The 19,654-nt window shown below is 34.9% G+C and overlaps 1 protein-coding gene across 17 annotated transcripts in view; it reads left to right on the forward strand.

Annotated features, from left to right (window-relative positions):
• Window positions 1–19,654, forward strand: part of LOC115213920 (liprin-beta-1) — a 488,566-nt gene that overhangs the window by 365,325 nt on the left and 103,587 nt on the right. For 14 of the 17 annotated variants that reach the window (XM_036504518.1, XM_036504513.1, XM_036504521.1 and 11 more), the window contains one exon: window positions 7,828–7,890. The exons of the other annotated variants lie outside the window; for them this stretch is intronic. In XM_036504518.1, coding sequence (XP_036360411.1) covers window positions 7,828–7,890 — 63 coding nt within the window. The remainder of the gene's footprint in view (window positions 1–7,827; window positions 7,891–19,654) is intronic. 17 annotated transcript variants of the gene reach the window in all.

Raw genomic sequence — 19,654 nt, forward strand, 5'->3', positions numbered from 1 at the left:
ATTTCTGATATTATTGTAAATACTAAGAAACTAAAATGATCGATTCATTTCTCATAGTTACAATCGAATGTGAAGTTTCAATTTATTTATCTTTATTGACAAGCTGCTAATCTTGATTTACTAAAAAAAGTAGAGTGAAGTTTATATGTCTATTTAATTCACTGTTTGATGCTATGATAAGAGGTCAATTCATCATCTAAAAATACACATCCACTCTGCTTCATCTTGAGAAATTTTATAATCAAATTAATTTGCTCTTTTTTGCTTCATTTAATTCACAATTCTCAAACATATTGAGAAAGAAGGTCAGATAACTGTAACAGTAATAATTGCCATATTTTTATTTGAGTGTAATATGCACTCATATTTAATGTGTAGACTTAACTATGGGCAATAAAATGCTGGTAAAAAGAAATCTTTTGTGTATGCACACAATATATGGGAAAAAGGATTTAATTTAGATTATTATGATTTGCTGTAAAAGCACATTGAAACAGCTCACTTTTCTTAAATGAAACAAAAAACAGAAGTGCATGTATTGTAAGGTCAACATTACACAATCAGTGTTATTCAGTATATTCAAAGTTGTTTACTGAAAACTATCTGATTTTCTGCACATAATACAAACATGACAGAATGAGGTTAAACATCCAAAACAATAAACCAGTAAAACTGAAAGAAATTTTCATGGCTGTGTAGTTAAGAAGCTTTGCTTTGCAACAATGTTTTGGCTTAAATTCCACTGCATGGCACCTTGGGGAAATGTCTTCTACTATAGCAACCAATGCCTTGTAAGTGAATTTGGCTGATGGAAACTATGTAGAAGCCCTTCATGTGTTTGTGTTTGTCCCCCACTGCCACCAATGCTTGATAAATGCTGTTGGTTTGTTTATGTTCCCTAAAACTTAACAGTTTGGCTGAAGAGACCAATAGAATAAATACCAGACTTGAAAGTATGTACTGGGATTGATTTATTTAAGAAAACACTTCAAGGCAATGCCCCGGTATGGCCACAGTCCAATGACTGAAACCGGTAAAAGATACAACCTGGATTAGCAACTCTGGTTCCAATTATTGAACCCCTTAAATATGAAATTACATAAATAGCAACAATAAATGATGCATGTCTATGCTCTGAAGATCTTAAAAATGGCGTCATACTAACAGAAGTCTCCTTTTAATTAATAATGTAATGCCTGAACTGCACTTAGTGTACCGATCAACAGGCAGCCAACTTTTCTCCAGACATCAACCTACTGGCTTGTGTGTGTATTTATGTGTGAACCAACAAGCAAGACTGTTATCATGTAGCTAGACTTGTTACGAATGGCAGCTGAATCTTCTTTAGCTGCAATGTTCTGTCTCAGATCTGTGTATGTATGTGTGTGTATATATATATATTTCAGTATGAACCAACATGTAAGACCTCTATGTGGTACCTCAACTTATTTCAAACAGCAACTAAATCTACCTTAAATCACTACTACCTCTCTTATGTACGTATATGTGCACTAGCAGAAGAGACCATTATTTAAAAGGGCACATTTATTTGTGGAGGCGCAATGGCCCAGTGGTTAGGGCAGCTGACTCGCAGTCGGAGGATCACAGTTTTGATTCCCAGACTGGGCGTTGTATGTGTTTATTGAGCGAAAGCACCTAAAAGCTCCATGAAGCTCCGGCAGGGGGTGGTGGCAACCCGTTCTACTCTTTCTCCACAACTTTCTCTCACTCTCTCTTCCTGTTTCTTGGGTAATGCTGTGATGGACTGGCATCCCATCCAGCTGGGGGAAACACATACACCACAGAAACCGGGCCTATGAGCCTGATTAGGTTTGAAAAGGGCAACGTTTTTATCGTTAAAGAACACTTTAACTCTTTAGATGGTTTATGTGAGAGGTTATAACAAGCTCAGGTGTGGCTTTCTGGTAAGAAGCTTGTTTCCCAACCACATGGGTCCAGGTTCAGCCTCACTGCATGGAACCTTGGGCAAGTGTCTTCTACTATAGCCATTGGCCAATCAAAACCTTGTGAAGGGATTTGGTTGACCAAAACTGAAAGTAGCCTTTTTGTGTGTGTGTGTCACTGCCACTTGACAACCAACATTGGTTTGTGTATATCCCTGTAACTTAGTGATTCAGCAAAAGAGACCAATAGAATAAGTAAGAAAGTTTTTTTTTTTTAAAAGTGCTGGGGTTGATTCATTTAACTGAAACCCCTTCAAGGTAGTGCCCCAGCATGGCCGCAATCCAATGACTGAAATGAGTAAAATTGTACATGTAGTAGAAAACATGTACAATTTCGTAATTCCTACTAGCAAATGAAACATGTGTAATGATGAATAAATAATAACAAAAATTTTTCCAATCTCCTGTGCGTGTGTGTGTAAATAGTTTTTAGCTCCAGGTTTCATAGAGCTAAGAGAGGATAAGAATGGATAGTCTATTACAATATTCTCAGGTTTGTAACTATTCCTCATAGTGTACCTATGAAGATGTAGCATTAAGCAATTTACCTGGAAACATGTCAAAAATACCTGCAGTAGATATGATTTTTGAGCACAAGAGCTGATAGCCCAATACTTTATCCATCCAGCCAGTTTGCCTCCACACTTTGTAGATTATATACCTGATAATAATATCTGATATTTGAAGTGTGTCTGGATTTTCTTACTTCAAAGCATTTTAGATTTCTTGGTGTTTTATCCTTTTGCAGATTATGTTAGTTTCATTGCATTTTTTTTTTATGAATTTATCTTATGTCAGGTGCATAAAACTGAAAACTTTAATCTGTAGATAGATCACACCCAAGTTTGGTACATATAAATATATATTTACTTCTTATATGTTATCCATCAATGCAGGTGTGTAGAATTATTTGGTTTATCTATTCTGTTATTCATTTTAAATCTCAAAATTTGAATCTGAAATTTGAATATAAAATCTAAAACTTACATATTAAAAATTAATGAGGACATAAAGGCTTTTAATTTGCAATATTTAAATTATGCATTATGAATGAATTATTGTCTAAGGCAAGTATAAAATGTATATGTGCACTAACATTATAAGTGCAGTAACCATTATAAGCATCGTCATATGCATTGACAAGCAAGGACGGTTAGTTGTGGCTCTTTTCTGTCTCTGCTGTCTATAAAATATATTTCTTGTCATTGAAATAATGCTTGACTGAAGTTAAGTATCCAGCCTGAATAGTTCCAATTTATAACTCCCTGGGATGATGTTTAAAAAAAAATAGAAAAGAAAAGAAAGAGCATGGCTGTATAGTTAGGAAGCTCACTTTGTAATCACATGGTTTTAGGTTCAATCTCACTGTGTGGCACCTTGGGCAAGTTTCTTCTGCTATAGCCCCAGGTCAACTACTACCTTGTGAATGAATTTGGTAGATGAAAAGTGTGTGTTTGTGTGTGTGTGTGTGTGTGTGTGGCAGTGAGTTGGCAGAATTCTTAGCATGCTGGGTTAATTGTATAGTAGCTTTTCATTCAACTTTACATTTTGAGTTCAAATTCCACGAAGGTTTGCCTTTCATCTTTTTGGAATTGATGAAATAAGTACCAGGTCAATGCAATCGACTAAACCTAAACCCCTCTCCTTAGATCTCAGGCCTTGTACCTATAGTAGAAAAAAATTATAATTAAAAACCACAAAAAAACCTTGTGAAATAGAGCTATCCAGGGTTTCCTGGTCAAAATATTAAATTTATTTTGCCATTTATCAAGCTGATAGAAACATTTTACATGTGTGTATGCTTATCTGCCATAAACCACTATCACTTGTCAACTGGTGTTGGTTTGTTTACATCCTCATAAGTTAGTTCAGCAACAGACTATAGAAGTACCAGACATAAAAAAATAAGCACTGGTGTGGATTTGTTTGACTAAATCTATCAAGGTGGTGCCCCTGCATGGCTGCAGTCCAATGACTGAAACAAGTAAAAAATAAACAGTTACACCTCATTCAATCTGTATTTTTTTTGTCTTCATAAGGCGGTGAGCTGGCAGAAATGTTAGCATGTTGGGTGAAACGCTTAGCGGTATTTCGTCTATCTTTACATTCTGAGTTCAAATTCTGCTGAGGTCAACTTTACCTTTCATCCTTTCAGGGTCGATAAATTAAGTACCAGTTGTATACTGGGGTCGATCTAATCGACTGGCTCCGTCCTCAAAAATTCCGGGTTTTGTGCCTTGAGTAGAAAAGATTCTTTTGTCTTCATAAAGAAATTCATCATTTATCATTTATCACTGGTGGCCAAGAAAGTTTTTGTGGATCCACCAAGTGGCTCTTAATTTAGAAACAGCATGAAGGTGAGGGGTACATTTCAATACTAAGTATATTTACATTTATTTAATGCAGGTCTCACTTCACTTAAGCCTTCTGCTTGGATTATAGTCAGTCAACAACTTTTTCTCCACTCTCCTCAATTAGAAGCTGTCATTTCTGCTTTTTTGCTTTTCCTGACAGATTCCTTTCAGATTTTGCTGTCCTGCATCATATGGTTTCTTGAGTGAAGGCCTTCTTCTCCCAGATCTTGTTAGTTTTGAATCGTCAGTGATGCTTCTGTTACTTAGCATTTTTCTAGATTGGGGTATTGGCCCTACACTGACCCATTTTTACTTCTGGAAGAGGTGGTCCATGTTTTGGCCTCTATCCTCTGACCTGTCCAACATGGGAGGCCATACTAAGAGCTTGCACTTTGCTGGCATAGCTCCCAATGTCATTGAGACACACAATTCACAACACCACAACAAGGACAGGACCTTGTGGTGGATCAAATACAGGTAACATTCCAAAATTGAACTGGTACTCATTTCTGTGTCGCCCACTATAGGTACACTGAACTTAAGAGAGTTAAAACACTTTTCTGAAGACATTCAAAGTCATTTGTAATTGATATCAATTCATAATATCTTTTTGCTTTAATGTATATATTTTCTATCGAAAAGTAGTTTTATTTTTAGGTTTTGACTTCAGTGAATTAAATTGACAAAGACATTATTTATCACAACTTATTACAAGATTCCTTCAATCGTTTATTTAAAAAATGATATAATAAAATTGAGTGAAATACTACTAATCTACTTATTTTTCTTTAAAATCTGTGATGAGTGAAGTTGAAATATCGTCATGTGTGCCTATATGTGTTTGTACACATACATTCACTGACATAAATAACTCACATATTCACGCAAATACATTATTTATAATTTAGTGATAAATCAATACTATTTAAAATTTTATAGGAGACATCACTAAAAGTCAGATAAGATAAGCTTAAAACAGCAGCCAATCAGTAAAATTAAGGCTGCTTTTAAATATCGCACAATTTATAAATATCATAGAGTATTGACAGGTGATGATTCATAATGATAGAGTTTTCTGAGGAGGAACCAAAAGAGGGAAGGAGAGAGAGAGAGAGAGGCAGACAGACAGACAGAATGTGTATGCGTGTGTTTATTTAGATGACGGCTCTTACTCGACTAGTCATGTTACATTCATTTTCACATTCATCCTAGTGCAAATATAATGAAGAAAGTGAAGAGCGAGTGTGCGTGCATGTGTGTGAAAGAGGGAGAGGTGGAGTGCAGATTAGTGATTACAATGCTGCACTCATGTAAGATTGTGGTTTTGATTCCCCGGCCAGGCACTGCGATGTGCTCTTAAGCAAAGCACTTCATTTCATGTTGCTCCAGTCCACTCAGCTGGAAATGGGTTCCAGCCACAGCCAGGAAATTACCCCTGCAATGGACTAGCATCCCATTCAGGAGGGAGTGTTGTAATCTCAGTCACTTATACACCATGGAGACCAAGTTTATACCCTTTGGCATTCAGATTACTCTGTCGAATGTAATGCTTTTTTATTCAGATGCAGCACGGAATTTTGTCAGTGAACAGGTCATGGTCTCAAAGCAGCGAAAATATTTTGACAAATTAAATTTAAATGTTGAAGTGAATCTAACAGTTTTTGTGTGTTTCTTAAACACCTTCCATGCTGCAACTGTTTTCGTTCCAGCACACGCTCTCAGATCGGGTCACTTGCTATGCAAGTACATCTCCGTAATTTATTCATATTGTTGTGAATTAATCATACATTATTTTGTAGCTTTGAGATTTTTGATGATGCATTTATTTTTTAGAATGATATTTTAGAGAAGATATGAGGGGCTTGATCTGGCCAGATTTAACATAAAACAAGTAGAATATTTGGGCCTAATATGACCAGTTTAACCCTTTCGTTTCTGTATTTATTTTGAGATGTTGTGTTTCTTTCAATTACTTTAAATATAACAAAGAATTTAGTAAAATAACTAAGTTATCATTCAGCTAGTGTTAGGAACATAAATTGTGACTAAGGTTTGGTGGAAGATTTTAATTCCAAACTTATGAAAACAAGACATTTGTACTCAGAGCTAGAGCCGGGTTGGTAACGAAAGGGTTAAATACTAAAGGGGTAAACTCTGGCCTTATGAGACCCAGGGATCATAATAGATTCACTAGAATAGTGGGGAAGTGATGTAGAAGCCAGGTTTTGAATAATATTTGTTTATCAGATAGCTGGTCAGTATATATTGTGCCATTTGTGTGAGACCAGTATCTGCCGCAACTGCAATTTTGCTCAGATTGGTGGGTCTTCTTCTCAAGCACAACATAATGGCCAAAGGTCTCAGACATTGCCTCCGTGAAGCCCAACACACAAAAGGAACTCAACCACTTTGCCTTCCTGAGACCCAAAGATACTTGCTCAAAGTACCAGGCAATAGGAAAGGAACTGAAATCATTTGGTTGTGAAATGAATTTCTTAACCTATGCAGGCACTCTGTCAGTCATGATGACAACGGTTCCAGTGGATCAGATCAATGGATCATTCTGTTTGTGAAATTAACATACAAGTGTCTGATCATTTTGCAGGACACACATACCCTTCCTGTAATTCTCAAGGAAACTCACCATTACACAGAATGTGACAAGGCTGTCCCTTACATATACAGGGACAACTCATTTTTGCCAGCTGAGTGGACTGGAGTGACATGAAATAAAGTGTCTTGCTCTCAAGAACACAACATGCTGCCAAGACTTGAACTCATGACCTTATGATGATCCGAAAACCCTAATCACTTAGCCACATGCATTACATTTATGCATGGGCCTCTCCCCCACCTCATGCGTGTAACTTTAAAAAACACCTACAGGAATTAACTAAACATGGCAGCAGGTTATAACATTCTTTTTGTATGGAAACAATGTTATCGATAGGATGACCATATGTGCTCCCTCATGGTGATATGCATAATACATTTAATATTTTGCTTATGGAAAAACTATATTTTGTCGAAAAATACTACTGATATGACATCATGACAATTTTAACCAATAAGTGTCATTGTATTGTTTTTTTTTCTTCATTTCTGTTTATTTAAAAGTGTTATATATCATTTTATATGCATATACTTACATCAGGCGTATTATAGTAATAATAACTCTGTCTGTGCAAGAGAAATGGATGGTGGGAGATATTATGTGATATTTTCCAAAATGTTAGTGAACATTGTATGACGATAATCTTGAAACACCTTATCTGGGGTTTTTTTTCTCTGCCAAATTTTTATCTTGTCATGTTAAAAAAAATACTATTTTTCATTATTTATATATAAGGAAATTACTGGTAACTTTCAAAAAAATTCTTGTTTTTAACAGAATAAGAACTCTTTATTTATACTTTATTTCTCTTATAAGTGTTTTTTTTTTTCCCCTCGATTCTATTTATTCTTGTTTTAGAGTGAATTTCACTTGTTTGTTGTTTGTTTTGTTTCAGGGGACGTCAGCAATAACCGCCCTCTAGAACGAGAGCGTACCTTAGATAGACTTAAGAAAAAACGTAAGAAATAACGTCTTCCTCCTCATCCTCCTCCACTTCCTCTTCCTCTTCATCCTCCTTTCACTATCCTATTTAATCAAACTCTTGTTATTTTTAATATTGCTGCCTGCTCTTCACGTCAGCCATTAATCCATTTAATTTACTAATCTGTTTGTTTGTAATCTAAATGTAGATATAGTCTACATATTCATTAATTGATTTATTTTTAATTTGAAAGAATTTTTTAATTTGCTGATTCCAGAAAAGAAAAAGAAAAAAGTTATTTTTCAATTTTGTTTATTCCCTTCATTTAATTATTGTTTTAAAATAGATATTTAAAAAACACTTAAATAATTTTAATATATATTATCATCAACAATTTAAATAGTTTCTTTTTAGCTTTTTTTCCCTTTTTTTGGCTTTGATTAGATGGATTTGCTGTACAGTAATTTGCTATGTGTCTTGATCATTTGTTACCTTGTCTGTAAGGCATTGCATTCTAAGATCTGACCTCATCATTTCTGTCCCCATATCCCACCTTGGTCTTCTTTCACTAATACATTCCACTGACAGCACACAACACTTTGCACCTATCATGTGTTGTCCATTCATGTTATATGTCCATACCAGCATGGCCATCTCTCCTGCATCCATTGTTCACTACATTTCACAGCCAGCTGTTTCTCTCACTTCATTTCTGCTCTGGCTTTTATGCATACTTAAATTACACATCCAAAGGATCATACCTGGCCCGTTTCGCTCCAGCTTCTGCTGATCTACTTTAAATGACAAAAACTTTCTGCTACACAGCATCACATTCTTCAAACATGCTTCTTGATTTTTACATGATGAGAGAAAGCCTTTGTTTCCAATACCTTTGCAGAAGCCCAAACTATAATTATTTCTCTAATATATCTTTATCATTGTCACTGTTGATTATGGTACTATTACGTCAGACAGTCATAAGGCTATCACACCTTCCTCTCATTCTAAAAGAGTTTACTACATAATCTACTACTTTCAAGCAATACTTTCCAATACATAATTGCCCACAGGCATATGGCATAGTGGTTAAGAGCACGGGCTACTAACCTCAAGATTCCGAGTTCGATTCCAAGCAGTGACCTGAATAATAATAATAATAATAATAATAATAACCATACTCTGGGATATGCCAATACACATAGATAGAGAAATTAAGGCCAACAGACCAGATATAGTTGTCAGAGATCATGAAAAAAAAAATGTTTTCTAATTGATGTATCAATACCAGCGGATGACAACGTGTCTCTAAAAGAAATGGAGAAACTCTCAAAATACAAAGACCTGGAAATAGAGGTAACCAGAATGTGGAATCTAAAAACAGAAACAATTCCTATCATAATAGGTGCATTAGGCATGATAAAAGAATATTCAGACAAATACATAACAAAAACACCAGGACTTACAAACACATATAACATACAGAAAATTGCACTACTGGGCACTGCACACATCCTACGCAGAACACTTTCCATACAATAACCATCAGAGCATCACAACAAATCACAGCACATACCCAAGGCACACAGAGCTGCGCTCGGTAGTGAAGTGAAAGCACGATATAAAAAATATACTACTGAATAATAATAATAATAGCAACAACATCAGAAAATACCTTAGGAATGAGAACCCAGATTCGAAATTTCCCCAAGACACCTGATGAAGGCTTGGAGAGTATATCAGCCGAAATGTGTTAACAACAAAAACGATGAGGACAAATATCCATCAAATGTAAATAATGTACAAATACTTTCCTTGTCTTCATCTTATCTTTTATTTTTTTACTTGTTTCAGTCATTAGACTGTGACCATGCTGGAGCACTGCCTTGAAGGGTGATTGACCCTGTACTTTTTTTTAAAAAAAGAAGTCTTGTACTTATTCTACTGGGCTCTGTTGCTGAATCACTAGGTGATGAGGATATAAACAAACCAACACCAATAGTCAAGTGATGGGGAGAGGAAACACAAACACACATATGCACACACACATACACACACACATACACACACACCTAATATATATATATATATGATGGGCTTCCACATAGTCTCCTTTACCTAATTTACTCAGAAGGCACTGGTCAGCCCAGAGCTATAGTAAAAGACACTTGCCAAAGATGTTGCACAGTGGAACTGAACCTGAAGCCACTTGGTTACAAAATGAGCTTCATAAACACACAGCCATACCTTATTAATAATTTTATGCACTAAAATTTAAGTCGCTGGACTCTCTTTTGTCAGCTCCACTCTTGGTAGTTTCTGACTATCTTTCTCATAATATTTTCATCAATCTTCAACTGTTACTGAAGAAAAGCACAGAGATGTCACTCTGAATACTTTTCTCTCTAATAACACACAAACTTGAAATTCAAAAGTGGTCTTCCTATCATCCTTAAAGCAATGCTAAATCTCCTTTACTTAGCTTCTTTACTGTTTAGGTATACATTATATTGTGGAGGCGCAATGGCCCAATAGTTAGGGCAGTGGACTCCTGGTCGGAGGATCACGGTTTCAATTCCCAGACTGGGTGTTGTGTGCATTTATTGAGCGAAAACACCTAAAGCTCCACGAGGCTCTGGCAGGGGGTGGTGGTGACCCCTGTTGTACTCTTTTGCCCCAACTTTCTCTCACTCTTTCTTCCTGTTTCTTGAGTAACGCTGCGATGGACTGGCGTTCCGTCCAGCTAGGGGGAACACATACGCCACAGAAACCGGGCCCATGAACCTGGCTAAGCTTGAAAAGGGCACATAAATAAAATACATTATATCTTGTTTTCCCCCATCCACCCAGTTTCTTCAACTCTATCAGTACTTGTCACTTTAGCCTATCAGGATTATCCTTGTTTCCTTCATCCATCTATTGGTTCTCCATTCATCACTGTTTCTCCTATTTAGCTCAGTTATATTACCTCGAATGAACATACAAATCTTAGGCCAGCGAGAACTCTTTATTTTTACTCTGTACAAAGCAACTATTTTTGTCATTGTTGAGTAAATATTTAGTATATTGAGTTATAATTCCAGCTTATAGTATTCAGTTTTATTTCCCCTTCCACTCTTAGATCCCTCAACATTTCTATAAATTCTGTTGTCCAATGCCTTATATCTTATGAATTTATTTTGTGTCTACTTTTACAGCATTCTTCATTCTTGGAGAATGTGCACATAAATTTTGTTGATCAACAAGGCAACAAAGCACTATTAACATATCCAGTTGAGGATTCTTTAATAATTTCTTGGTTAAATTAAATTATTTTTTTGAGATCCTATCATTACTTTATATGTAATTATACCACTAAGCTTTTGATAGAGTAATTTAAAATGATATACTATTAATCTGACTCAGGAAAAAGGTCTCCATCTCTTGTAGTTCTGTGCTTCAATAAGTAAAGCTTCTTGTATGATAAAGTCTAGCATTATTCCACATAAAAACAAACCAATTGTCCTACATACACAACATTTTGTTGTTTCTTCTACTGCTATTGCATAAAATAGAAATTCTAAAAAAAAGTTTCGTTCAAGAATACTTAAATATTATTGTATACTGTCCTGTTTTTTTTTTATGGTCAGCAACTGTCCTCCATGATAAACTAATATTTTCAGGCAAGCTAATATTGCTAGAATTGAAAATTTGTGTAGCAATAACTATTGGCTCTTTAACTAACTCACCTTTCATGTGTGATTTCAATTTTTTTGCAATTAGCTCATATACTTCATAACTTGCTTGCTTTATGGAAGTAGTTTCTTTAATATCTTTTGAAATTTGATTGCATAAAAACTCTTTTTAAAGTGCTGACTCATTTAAATGTAGCATTCCTTTCATGTGTTGCTATTTTATATGCTTAGTTAAATAATAACTTTCAAGGTTGGATTTTTTATGAACTACAACCAAAATCTTCACAAGTATGACATGCATATACACCGTGTATCCAATTTATAATGAACAAAGGACTTACTTAGTAACTCCTTTCTTTTATGAAAATTAGTCAGTTCAGAAGAGGTTATTGTGTTGCACTTTGCAAAATTGATTTTAAAACCTTTAATGAAAATAAGCAAAGAAACTAAATATTGCTCCAAGATATAGGTAAATTTGTCATGTTTTTATGTTCATTATGTAGGTTTCCATATAATTTCTTGTCATCTGTCTGTTTGTCACCAATAACAAATACCTGGTTTGACAGTAATGTCTTCAAATAGATTTTTTGAAAATGAGTGCTGGAAGGAAAACAAATATTAAATGCTAATTTGCAATAAGAATATGATACACCATAAGTATTTTGATTCTTAATTAATATAAGACATGCATTATAACTTAACCCTTTTGATACAGCTTACTCAAGACTTCCCCTTGTTATATAATCTGTTTTAAAACTGTTTGAAATTAAACCTTCTATTCAAAATTTTATGTTAAATTATGTTCCAAACACTATCTTAATAATTTATTTTATTAAATTCTTCATTATTTTCAAAATTAATTGAAACAGGCAGTGTATTTCAGATGAAAGAACTTAAGGAAATTTGTTTATCTTTTAAGAGGTCTTGAAAGCAACTATATTAAATTGTTGTTTGGGTTTTAAGGTTTAAACTAATTTTTTACTATATGGATTTTTAGAGAACTTTGTCAAGGGTTGGCTTAACATTTGAACATGGTCAAAATTTTACCTTGTAACAAGGGGTTCTGTACGCCCTGATTTAAACAATGGATCACCTTGCTTTCCAGTTTTTGTCAATTAAATTTCTCCTCCTTATTGAGAGTTCAAATATTGCTGGTGTTGATCAAATAACTGTCAATAACAAACTAGAGTCAATTCGGTTGAGTATACTTACTTTCTATTTAAATAGGCCTTGTGCTCTCATCAAAAGAAACTAGTTTATTTACTACACACGAAGGTCATGTTAATCACAGTGTTTACAATCTGATTTGACCTGGAAAACAGTTTGATTAAAGGATTATAGAACAAAGAGGCATTCAGTTTATTTGTATAAGTTGTTCAATACATAAATAAAGTAGGCAACATTTAGGATGTTGGGTAGAAATTGTTGATACAACCTAAATTTGAAAAGAATTTTTACTTGTGTTTTTTTTTATGTATATTATTAATTTCTAAATGGTTACTTTTGGCATATGTGAAATCGGCTGATATTTTCTGTAATTTTATGGCATTAAATCATTGAAAAACATCTTGCTTGAGAAGAACATGAATTTGTTGAAAGCTTTTGCCTATGGTAAAATTGTGAGCTCGTTAATGCAATCTAATAAAAACCTTTGTTATTTAAGCATTTTTCCATTTGACTTCAGTAGCGATGTGTCATCATTCTCTTTTATTAATGTTTTGTTTCATGAGTTGAGCTATTGAGAGGTGACTCTTATTTTTCTTAACAATTCAAAACAATGCTGGTGAGAAAATATTAGCATTTAAACCAGTCATATCCAATCCAAATATGCTATCTGCTTTATGCTCAAACTGTCCTTATCTGGCCTCTTACACTTACCCTACAATGTCATTCTAAACGCATACAGTCACACCACCTAAATCTCAAAGCTACAAATATAATGCATAATTCATTCAAAACCTTGTGGTTAATTAAGTGTTCAACTTGACAGAGTAATCTGAATGCTAAACGGTGAATGAGTACCCTTTGATGTGATAGCCAACATCCTAAAATACTTAAACTAACATTAGTTTTCTGAAAACCTACCAAAGTTAGTAATTCTGGCATTGGTTGGATTTCTAACTGATACATAGATAGATAATCTTGCAATTATGGATACATATTCTGAATCAATGCTTTACTAGTTTCAGTGGTGATTTTTATATGAGACTATATAAAGTAAACTTTTCTTCAAATAAGACCGTATGGTTGTCTTGAAGGAAATTTGGCTGCTATTTCTAGTAAGTTAAGTAACCATGTAGAAATTTCTTCCTTGGTTCTGGCGTATTTTAACTGTGTTGTAACATAAGAAATATATCTTCCGGGAGCAGATGTTTTACAATTACTGTTTCCTTTTCTTGATATCTATTTTCTCGATTTAGTTGAATCTTCTTAACCCTTTCGTTACTAACCTGGCTGAAACCGGCTCTGGCTCTATAGTACAAATGTCTTGTTTTCATAAGTTTTGAATTAAAATCTTTCACCAAACCTTAGTCACAATTAATGTTCCTAACACTAGATTAATGATAAGTTATTTTACTAAATTCTTTGTGATATTTAAAATAATTGAGAGAAAAACAGAGAATCTCAAAATAAATACAGTAATGAAAGGGTTAAAGATCTCTTTTGTAAGCATTAGGCAGCATCGCAGATTGCTCTCCTTAGCAATTGTGAAAGCTCTAAGCATCTAAAATAGAACAGATTAATTAGTGGTGGCTTACATACTATCTTTTGTCTTTTACTTGTCTTGGTCATTCAACTGCAACCATGCTGGAGCATTGCCTTGAAGGGTTTAGTTGAATAAATCAGATCCACTACTTATTATTTTAGTCAGGTACTTATTCTATTGGTCTCTTTTGCCAAACCACTAAGTTAAGGGGACATAAACAAACTAACACCCTGTTGCCACACACACTCATGTATATGACTGGCTTCAACACAGTTTCCATCTGCCAAGTTCATTCACAAGGTACCAGTTGGCTTGGGGCTATAATAGAAGACACTTACCCACAGTGAAACTGAACCTGTAACTACAGAATTGTAAAGTGAGATTCTTAATCACACAGCCGTGCCTGCATCAACTATATAGTACTTAAAAAAAAACTGAAGAAAAGAAAGTAGCTCTCTGTAAGTTATTAAGAAGATTATTTAGGATGAGTTAGACAGGATAGTTTAGTCCAACTCAAAACATTTAAAAGAACAAACAGTGTTTCATTTTGCCATTTTTTTTCTCTTAATCCTATTTTTAGAGAAGAATATCTTGGTATGGTTTCCAACAATATGGGTTGCATCTGAAAGAACATAAATAAACAACAATAATGACTATAGTTGTTTAAGCTATTTTAGTAACAATAATAATAATAATAATGATGATGATGGTGTCTAATATCAGCACAAAGCCACAATGTTTGAAGAGTGGCAATGTAGTTGATTAGATCAGCCACAGTGCTTGACTAGTAAGTATTTGTTTATTGACCCTGGAAGAATGGAAGCAAAACCACCCTCAGATTTCAACTTAAAATATGAAGACAGACATACATGTATACACTGGCGCTCTGCCGGATACGATGACAAGGGTTCCAGCGGGTCTGATCATAGGAACAGCCTATTTGTAGAATTACTATGCAAGTGGTTAAGCACTCCCCAGACACACGTACCCTTAATGTTGTTCTCAGGGGGACTCAGTGAGACTCAGAAAATGACAAAGCTGGCCCCTTTGAAATACAGGTACAATTCATTTTTGTCAGTTGAGTGGACTGGAGCAATGTGAAATAAAGTGTCTTGCTCAAGAACACAGTGTACCACCAGGAATCAAACTCACATCAATAAAGAAATTGCTGAATATTTTGGCCAGTGTTCCGCCAATTAAGTCATTCACTGTTCTAATAAAAATAGTAGCATATAGTAGCACATTTCTCCTCATTTACCACAAAGGTTCAGTTAAAAAAAAATTAAATAATTAGTAAATTTATTGACACCAAACTTACAACCCACAACAGTGAAGCTTTCACTGTCCTGTATTTTCTTGATCTCTACTTTTCCCTGAACAGAATACACTCACCTGTGTTGTTAGGATCAGCCACTTTTTTACTTCCTCTGTTCACAGATCATTTGTTGATAGGTGCAAATACCTAAATCTGTATAAAAAAATATGCAGCCTTGCAGTATAGTCACATAAACGCAAGTGCATTGTGGGTGATTGATGGGACATATTTTTGTAGTACAAGCAGAAAGAGCCTTTCAATGATCTCTGATCTGTGTTATCACAGATCAATTCATGATAAATGTAACCTGGTTTGCAATAGAGTATATTGTGTTATTTTGAGCTGGTGATAAATATGGCTACAAGTGGTGTTGGTGGCGGCGGTGTAGTGGATTTTTCACTCAAGCATTAGGTTTCAGTTTTATTTGGGAAAGGATATAAACTTGAATGGAATGTGTAAGAGATGCACTGTAGCAGGTCAGTCATGATACATGCAAGTTTATTGCCTAATCTGTTTTTGTATATCAGAAAGTTGTTATTTTGCTTCCTGGTCAACTTGATCAAGCAGATTGATAATCAAAGACATTCCAGCCATATGACTATCCTATTTTTTAAAAATTTGTAGGACTACATATCTTGAGGTGTTTTTTTTTTCATTTTTAAAGATTGTTTGATTTGAGGGAGATTTACCTCCTATTTCTAGTAGGTTGTGTGACCATGTAAGGACTTTCACCTCCTTGTTGACTTGTAGAGGCTGTAGTTGAAGTATGCAATTGTTATAACTCCCTAAGATTTATATAGGGTGCTTAAACTCAAGACAAGGTTAGTTGTAGAGAAGCAGCTGATATTGATTTGAGGTATCTTGATCAATTAACTTAGATAATTTAGATTGGTTTCGGCCAATTAATGGTCCAGGCCTTGACTAACTTAATAGCACCACCTAGAGAGGTCTTTTAAGTCATGTTTTAAGACACCATGGACCACTTGAGCAAGGAGTTGTTGTTGATTGATATGTATCCAGGTGTTGATGGTTTATCTGGTACTTCTTGGAGGAATTTGTCCAGGTATCATTTGGATGTTGTAGGCTATTTTTCTCATTTAATTTCTTTTGAGATACCTTGCTGGTTACCTGGTTTCGATGGCGTGTAAGTGACTGAGATCTCAACATTCCCCTTGATCGAGAGATCAGTCATTGCAGGGCCATTTACAGCTGAGTGGACAGAAACAACATAAAATGAAGTATTTCATTCAAGAACATAATACTCTGCTGAACGTCCGCTTTCCATGCTGGCATGGGTTGGACAATTTGACTGAGGACTGGCGAATCAGATGGCTGCACCAGGCTCCAATCTGATCTGGCAGAGTTTCTACAGCTGGATGCCCTTCCTAATGCCAACCACTCTGAGAGTGTAGTGGGTGCTTTTACATGCTACCAGCATGAGGGCCAGTCAGGTGGTACTGGCAAGTCACGCTCAAATGGTGTTTTTTACATGTCACCTGCACAGGAGCCAGTCCAGTGGCACTGGCAATGACGTCACTCGAATATTTTTTCATGTGCCACCAGCACAAGTGCCAGTAAGGCGACGCTGGTAACATTTTCTATAATTTAATTTTTCCAGTTTTAACAAATCTTTTTAGTCAGTACCCTCAGTATTTTTGAATTGGTTGTTCATTATCAGTCTTGTCCGAATTAAAAGATTTCAGTGTTTAACCATTTTGGTACCAACACACCTGAGACTGCCATTGGTCCTGATATACACTTCCTGTTTTAAATTGATAGATTAAAACCTTTCATCAATGACTGTCATTTTAATTAATTTTTCATTATTTTCAAAATTAATTAAAATAAATGCAGTGTATTTCAATGGAAATATGGTAACAAAATGGTTAAAGCATTTTTTTTATAACAAATTTCCAAATTTTTTCTCTCAAAAAAAAAGGAAAAGAAAAAAAACACTTTCACCTTGCCTCTAATGTTCATTCCAATCATAATCGTTATCATCATCAAAATTTTTCTTTTCTTTTTTTGTCTTCCCCTTGAATAAATCCACCTGGCTCTAATTGTTACCAGACCAACTTTACATATGTAACAATGCATGTATAATTGAAGCCAAAGCTTGGCAAGTGGTTGCCTGTCATGTAGCCAACTGCATTAGACTTCAAAATACTCATTGAATATTTAAAGAAAGATTTTGTAATTTCAAATATCATTATTGAATGCCTGCTTCTCTGTGTAAGCTTAAGTTGCTTCTTTCACCCAGTTTCGTTTCATAATTACTTCGTCTGTAAGTTCCAGTACTCTTAATCTGTTCTAAATCCTTCCATGTGTTGTCTGGCCTACCTCTTACTATAAACCAAGTTCTTTTTTATTAATTTTTTAAATAATGTCTTATCAATTCTAGACACTTATTACATGTGGAAACTTCAAGTTGAAATTGGATCAAAACATTTTAAGAATTCTTTTAATAGATGCTAGTGTTCTACCCCATACATTCTTTTACTCTTTTACTTGTTTCAGTCATTTGACTGAGGCCATGCTGGAGCACCGCCTTTAATCAAGCAAATCGACCCCAGGACTTATTCTTTGTAAGCCTAGTACTCATTCTATTGCTCTCTTTTGCCGAACCGCTAAGTTACGGGGACATAAACACACCAGCATTGGTTGTCAAGCAATGTTGGGGGGACAAACACAGACACACAAACACACACATACATATATATACATATATACAACAGGCTTCTTTCAGTTTCCGTCTACCAAATCCACTCACAAGGCTTTGGTTGGCCTGAGGCTATGGAAGAAGACACTTGCCCAAGATGCCACGCAGTGGGACTGAACCTGGAACCATACGGTTGGTAAGCAAGCTACTTACCACACAGCCACTCCTACGCCTGTAACTTCAGTTTTAAGAGTTGAAAAAATTTCACTGTGGTCAAGAAGCTATTCATGTTTACTTCGTAAACATTTTGATCATATCTAAGTCATTGCCAAACTGGAGCAGTTTCCTCCAAGATAACTTCATGCCTCGCCATCAGTCTCTAATTTGTCCCCACTCCACACACTATTAACATATATTTTCATTACTATTTCCATCTGCTGTTCTACTTCGCTGAAATCCTTATCATGCAGTGATAACGATAGTGAATCTATTTATTACTTTTAGCTTTAATTCCCTCAAGCTACGTGAGTAGCGGAGGCCAGTGTGTTTTTAGCAGTGTATTTAACTTCACTGCTGACTGCAAAAAATTGAATTAATGAATTTGGATCCTAGTATATTTTGTGGAATCAAGTGGCAAGTCTTAGTTCTTTCTATTCTTTTATTAGTTCCAGTCATTGAACTGTAGCCATGCTGAAATACTGACTTTTAGAGAATAATTAATGATATTCTCCCTTGTAATATATTTTACCAACCGTCGAAGGATGAAAGAGAAAGGGAAACTAGAGAGGATTTGTAATAAAAATATAATCGGATGCAATTAAATGCCACTAGGTATTTTCTCACCACAAGATATTTTGTTTGATGCTCTACCAATTATGCACTGCGTCTGCAAATTAATATACTGTGTTTACTCATGTATAAATTGCACTCCTAATTTAGTACAAAATTTTTCCCTTCATAATTTTTAGCATTTCCTCGTGTATAAATTGCACCCTGTTTCTCATTTAGAATCAAATGTAGAACAGTGTGACTTCTACATGAATAAATAAAGTATATCCTGTAATTATTTGAGCTGTTTGCTATATTTTTGCTGACTCTAGTACCAATATTTTTCTTTAGGAAGGCAACAGGCTTGAAAAATATCAATAATTGAATGTTATCCATTAAACTGTTGTCGTTACCCTTATTTTAATGTTTCAAAATTTTATTTTGAAATAGCTTGGATAGATGTATATTATGTGTAGAAAGAAATAATTTTGGGAAGAAATGGCATGTGGTTTTATTCTTGTACTTGTTTCAGTCATTTGACTGTGGCCATGCTGGAGCATTGCCTTTAGTCGAACAAGTCGGCCCCAGAACTTATTCGTTGTAAGGCTAGTACTTATTCTATTGGTCACTTTTGCTGAACCGCTAAGTTATGGGGATGTAAATACACCAATATCAGTTGT

The sequence above is a fragment of the Octopus sinensis genome, linkage group LG7 (genome assembly GCF_006345805.1).
Source record: "Octopus sinensis linkage group LG7, ASM634580v1, whole genome shotgun sequence".
Classification (NCBI taxonomy): Eukaryota; Metazoa; Mollusca; class Cephalopoda; order Octopoda; family Octopodidae; genus Octopus; species Octopus sinensis.